This window comes from Myodes glareolus, chromosome 7 (assembly GCF_982192425.1).
Source record: "Myodes glareolus chromosome 7, mMyoGla1.1, whole genome shotgun sequence".
Taxonomy (NCBI): Eukaryota; Metazoa; Chordata; class Mammalia; order Rodentia; family Cricetidae; genus Myodes; species Myodes glareolus.
In genome coordinates, this window is record NC_142032.1 from 57,759,542 (window position 1) to 57,766,109 (window position 6,568).

At 41.3% G+C, this 6,568-nt stretch overlaps 1 protein-coding gene across 1 annotated transcript; it reads right to left on the minus strand.

Annotated features, from left to right (window-relative positions):
• Positions 1-2,781: 2,781 nt before the first annotated feature.
• On the minus strand, positions 2,782-3,124 carry LOC125415693 (large ribosomal subunit protein eL39). Its single transcript, XM_048458146.3, has one exon. It carries the CDS (start codon positions 3,089-3,091, stop codon positions 2,936-2,938), a length of 156 nt encoding a protein of 51 aa, XP_048314103.1. The 5' UTR covers positions 3,092-3,124; the 3' UTR covers positions 2,782-2,935.
• Between the last annotated feature and the right edge of the window lie 3,444 nt (positions 3,125-6,568).

The following is a 6,568-nucleotide window of genomic DNA, read 5'->3' on the forward strand; positions in this document are numbered from 1 at the left end:
GCAGTGCCTATATACAGTAAGCATTATTCTAATTCTAGATCCCTAGTTTTGTTGTTGTTGTTGTTGTTTTTTGGTTTGTTATGTTTTGTTTTTCAAGACAGGGTTTCTCTGTGTAACAGTTCTGGCTGTCCTGGACTTGCTTTGTAGACTAGGCTGGTCTCAAACTCACAGAGATTCTCCTGCCTCTGTTTCCAAAGTGCAGGGACTGAAGGGGTGCACCACCACTGCCAGGCCAGATCCCTACTTTTTGAAGTAACTTCTTTTATTTCTGGGCACTCCCGTTCTTTTCGGGTGGGATTGTGTGTTTACAGAGTGATCGTAAAGAGGAAGCTCCACTCTACTCACTCAAGGATCAATGCTGCAGCCAGTGCACTCAAAGGTGCGGTGTGTGGGGACGATCCAAGGTAGTGGTAGTGGGGAAAATACTTTTCCTTCCTTAAGATTCTTAGGGGGTGTGAGCACTTACATGTTGTGACGTGAAAGTTGCTGGGTATACTTAAAAACATTCTTAAAATATTTGTTTTGCTGGGCTGTGGTGGCACACATGCTTTTTTAAATTCCAACACTCGGGAGGCAGAGGCAGGTGGATTCCTGTGAATTTGAGGCCAGTCTGGTTTACAGAGTGAGTTCTAGGACAGTCAATGATGCACAGAGAAACCCTGTTTCGAAAAAAAAAAAAAAATTTTATTCATGTGTTTGACCTCTACATAGCATGCATGCAGTGCCCACAGAGGTCAGAAGAGGGCATCAAAGCCTCGAGAATTGGCGTTGTCAGCAGTGAGATGCCATGTAGATGTTGGGAACCCAAACAAGAGTGTCTGGTGCTGGGAACTGCTAAATCATCTCCCCTGAACATTATTTGTACTTTAATGTGGATCCTCCATCGCTTCACAAAGAATGGCCATTCAGCTAACCAACATTTCTATGTAGAAGCTAGTCCATGAAATTTATTTGCAGATGTTGTAGGAGACTGCTTGTTGGTTTCCTGGCTGCCCAGACTCCCAAAATAATCACATAGAAATTGTATTAATTAAATCACTGCTTGGCCCATTAGCTCTAGCTTCTTATTTTCTAACTCTTACATCTTAATTTAACCCATTTCCAGTATTTTATATTTTACCATGAGGTTTGTGGCCTACTGGCAAGGTTCCAACATCTGTCTCTGGTGGGGCTACACGGCTTCTCTCTGACTCCACCTTTCTTTTTCCAAGCATTCAGTTTATTTTTTCCTGCCTAGCTAAGTTCTGCCCTGCTATATGTCCAAAGCAGTTTCTTTACTCATTAATGGTAATCACAGCACACAGAGGAAAATTATCTCCCCTTTTCTGTTTAAATAAAAAGAAAGGTTTTAACTTTAACATAGTAAAATTATATATAACAAAAACAGTTATCAAGCAAGAATTACAGTTATAATATTTATATCTACTTTATCTTTTATCATAACTAAGGAAAACTATAATAATAACTATCTATTCTTCAATTCCATCAAAGACTCCAGAAGGATATGATATTTTTACCTAAGTAAACAGGAAGTGCATTGTAAGCAAATTCTAAAACTCTAGAATTGACAGAGACATCTCGCTACCTGGACAGTCACCCAAAATTCTTCTGTACCCAAAATTCTTCTGTACTGTTGTACTTCAGCCTACAGGCCCATAGTATCCAGCAGACTTTTCCATGAGGCAGGAAATTTCAAAGACAGTTCTGCTTATATTGGCAGTTTGCCTGTCACTTTTTTTGTATTCTGCAGAGTGTCTAGCAGAGTCTTTCATGAAGCAGGAACCCCGAAAGATGGTCTCACCTTTAGGCAAGTTTAGCAGTCATTTCTCTGTGGGTCCTGCATATTCAGTTCATCAAGCAGTCCAGGCAAAAGCATTTTCTTGCCCAAATGGCTAGCAAACTCCATGAGGAACCTCTTTGATGCCCATCTTCCTTTTGAAGTAATTGGTACTGCCAGGAGCAGATATGTCTATGTCTCACTATCATGAAAAGTCTTAAGCTCTTAAAACATTTTAAATGCCATATTCTGAAGATCTCTGAAAGATTTGAAGAATACCTATCTAACTGAAATATATCTCTATGTATCTAACTAACATGACTAGAAGTTTGACTATTATAATCATCTATTAACCTGTTTATATATTTCTTAATTATATATTACATTTTTAAATGAGCTGCACAAACACAATACTTTAATCAAGAGCAGAAATACATATACATAGTATAACAAAATTGACCTTAAATCTGTATCAATAAACCAAGATCCATACCAATGCAAATCTCTATAGCATATCCCCCTTTAAATGTAAAGAAACATTTATAAACAGTATTTGGGAATATGGGCATAGTTCTTCTCCATACTGCTTCCTGCTGTTTATTGGGCAAAGTAATTTTTGGGCAGTATTCACAGTGACTTTTCAGGAGGTCTTGGTCCATCAAACCACATTAGTCTGGAAGCAATCCACAGCTTCTCATCCTCTGTAGAAACAAAAGCAGAACCTCTTTTTCAAAGCAACATATCCTTAGACCCAAATCTTGAAATCAAGATGCCTTTGAAATATATACGCTAGTTTAGCTTAGCAGCCCATACAATAAAATGTCTCTCTGTACCTAGCTCATTCACAGACAAAAAATTAAAAGAAAACACAATAATACACATAATCCAGACTCTCAGTGTACATTCCATCTTTTCATGGTTTATTATTATTTTTTTACTCCTTTTAATCTATGACTGTCTATACTCTGCCTCTTTAAAGACTTTGTTTTATTTTTAAAAAACCATTTACTTATTTTTTTTTTGAAAGGCTCCACAATTTATTACTGGAGAACCCACTCCCAACTTAAACATGATCAGGGTTGAAAATGTTGAACTCCATCTGATAACGCTCATCCAGGACCACGATCCAGCGTAAACTGTCTTGCCATTGTTGACTCCTTACAGACCCAGCTTCGTTCTCCTCCAGTGTCTTCTCTTGGAGTTGTACCTGATTTTGTTGCCAGTTTTCATCCGAATCCACTGAGGAATAGGACGATTTTGCTTCTGTTTCTTGGCCAAGAATCGCTTGATTCTGAAAGTCTTGTGCGAAGACATGGCAAGAAGGCGAGGGGGGCAGACAGCGCACGATGGCGGAGGAAAGGCGAAGAGCCCATTTACTTATTTTTATAACTGTATATATTCTTTTTCTTCTCTCTCCCAAGCCTACATACATTTTTTAAACACACTGTGACCCATTTAGAGGTCTTTTACATCTGAATCTGTCCTTATTGCATTACTTGTAATTCTTTACTGTCTTGAAGAGCTTTAAAAATGGTAAGCAGCTTGGTTGCAGCAACTCTGGATGCTGGCTTCGTCTCTCTCCATTTTCAAAATTACAGCCAGCTCTGGGACTGCCAGATAGGAACCATGCTCAGCACTTTAACTCTGAGAATGAGCATGCAGCACATAAACCCTTTTAATCTGAGTAATAGCTAAATATGTCATGCAGTGCATTGCGTGGCCTGGAAACATCTCTGTGAATGGTGGCAGGAATCTACCATGCTCTCCTGCCTGTGCACTCCTAGCAGTCTTGATCCTGCTGCCTGCCCAGGCTGGAGGCACTGAGCTGCAGGCGTGATCTCAGCTACTTTCCTAAGTGGGCATACAAGCAGCCGGGCCCACAAACCCCATTCAAGTGCTCCATAGCTGAACCTCCCAAAAGAACCAGAGCCATTCCTGCTGGCAAACCAGGAAGTCATTTTGAAACTGCAGCTTTTTTTCTGCTACTGCTGAATCAGGAAAACCTCTTTTAAAGGAGCTTCAGCCTGCTACTAGCAAGCAGAGCCCATTTGGGGGGAAAATGCAGCTAAGCTTTGTTTATTAGTGTCGAGAATTCCTTTCCAAGCTTTCTTAGTTTCAGTTTTACATGAATTTAGTCAACCACATTGGGCAACAATTTGTTGTAGGGAGGCCGTTTGTTGGTTCCTGGCTGCCCTCTGCTTGTTCATTTTCCGGCTGCTCAGCCCTGAAATAATCACATAGAAACTATATTATTTAAATCACTGATTGGCAAATTACTTAATCGTATTGCTAGGTAGCTCTTACATCTAGAATTAACCCATCTCCATTATTTTATATTTTACCACAAGGCTCGTGGCCTACCAGCAAGGTTTCAGAATGTCTATCTCTGGTGGTGGCTCCATGGCTTCTCTCTAAATTTCCCCTTCCTTCTCCCAACATTCAGTCTAGTTTTCCCTGCCTAGCTCTGTTCCCTGCATAGGCCCACGACAGTTTCTTTATTAGCCAATGGTATTCACAGCATACAGAGGGGAATCCCGCATCATGTAGGTTTATTCATTTTACTTCATGTGAATGCATCTTTGCCTGCATCCTGCATGTATGTATGTGTGCCTGCATGGCATGCCTGGTGCCCATGGAGGTCAGAAAAGTGCATCAAATCCTCCTGGAACTGAGATTAGGAATGCTTGGGAGCACCCATGTGGTGCTGAGACTCAAACCTCAGCCCTCTGCAGGAGCAACAAGTGCTCTAAGCTGCTGAACCATCTCTCCAGTTCCATAAACATTTGGGGTTTTTGTTGTTGTTGTTTGTTTGTTTGTTTTTGAGACAGGTTTTTCTGTGTAGCCCTGGTTGTCCTGGAACTCACTCTATAGACCAGGCTGGCCTTGAACTCAGAGGTCAGCCTGCCTCTGCCTCCTGAGTGCTGGGACTACAGATGTGTGCCACCATCCCCAGTTCCATGAACATTTTAAATACCTATTATGTATGTGGTACTGTGTGGGGTATACTGAGGAATGTGATGATGTATAATACAACCTTTCCTCCAGGAAACATGGGATCTGACAGAGAAGTAATCATGAGTCCCAATACATAATTTAAGTAGAAATTAATGTAGCAGTCAAAGTCTAGGTCACTGTGCTCAGGAGAGTCCAAAGCAGGAGAGACTGTTCCCAGATCACTCTCCACCGAGAAAAAGAGGAGCCTCTATGTGAGATTCCTAATATATGTGTAAAGTGTATAAGTCAAGAATTAGGGGAAAGGTATTCTAAGGATCCCTTTTAGAGCATGAGGCAGAGGCAGGCAGATCTCTGTGAGTTTGAGGTCAGCCTGGTCTACAAGAGCTAGTTCTAGGACAGCTAGGGATACACAGAGAAACCCTGTCTTGAAAAACCAAAAATAAAAAATAAAGCCCTTGTCTCTTTTGTTCTGTCTTCCAAGTGAGAAGTTAAAGCCTTGTGGATATCCTGTTCCTCAATAATCTATTAACCATTGGTTTTATTTTTATTTACTTTTCTTTGTGTGTGTAGGGATCAAATCAAAGGCCTCATGTGTTCTGTTATTAGGTTGCACCTCCACTCCTCAGCCACTAGTTTTAGCATCAGATGATAATCTTGCCTAAATTATTTATTTCATTGTATCATTAAGTTGCATCATTTTCTATCGTGCATTTGATGTCGTAAGCTATTATTTCTCCAGTGAAAGGATTTTCCTTGTCACATTTATCCCTGACAGCGCGATGTGGTGCGATGTTGCCGCCAGTACTTATTTATTTTATGTGTGTATGTGTGTCACTGAATGTATGTACGTGCACCATGTGTGTGGGTTCTCTGTGTGGCCAGAAGAGAGTGTTGGATCTGGAACTGGAATTACAGAAGTTTGACTTTGGGATGTGGATGCTGCCAGCGGAACCCAGATCTTCTGCAAGAGCAGCAGTCATTGAGCCAGCGCTCCAGCCCCACTTCATTCTTCCTGGTTCTCAGATTATCCTGTGTGTGGGCATGAAGAGCTTGTCGAGATGGTCCCAGGTCTCTGAGCACATTGGTGCATCCTGTCAGGTACATCTTGTAGCTACCCTGATGAAAGCCAGCCATGTATCCAGAAACCCTCAGGTCTGGAAGCAAGAAAGCGGTTCACAGAAACCACAAGTGAGTCCAGATATGCCGATTTTGCTGTAGGTTTTTACTTTTTTATTTTATTGGTGTTTTGCCTGTCTGGATGTCTTGTGAGGGTCTTGGATTTAGAGACAGTTGTGAGCTGCCATGTGGGTGCTGGGAATTGAATCCAGGTTCCCTGGAAGAGCAGCCAGTGCTCTTGACTGTTGAGTCGTCTCTCCAGCTCCCAGACAAGTTTATTGCTACAGAGTTTTATTGCTTGTAAATAATATGATTATATTTATAAATATGTGATTATAATTATGATGAACGAAAAGTGAGAAAAATACTGAGTTTTAGGACTGCTGATTCAGATCATGGCAGAGCCTTCCCATTATGGTAAATGGCTCTAAAATTGGTAAAGTATGTATGACCACTATTACTAGGTTTTAGAAATAGGTAGAGATGATCACTGAGGGAAGGAAATTCCAAGGCAGGTTGCAGGAAAGATAGCTATGGAGAAGAAGAATGCCCAGGTCTGTGGGACTTCTCTGAATCCTTGGCTGAGGCTGGCTACACACGTGCAGGGTGGCTTTGTGAGGCCAGGAGAGATTTACTATTGCTGTACCATTGGGAGTGACGTGGACATACTGAAGATCCCACAGTCCTGTGAGAATCTGGATTGTGGGCTAATCAGACTGG

Excerpts from the sequence above, each read along its gene's own strand:
- LOC125415693 (XM_048458146.3), bottom strand. The coding sequence starts at position 3,091 with ATGTCTTCGCACAAGACTTTCAGAATCAAGCGATTCTTGGCCAAGAAA.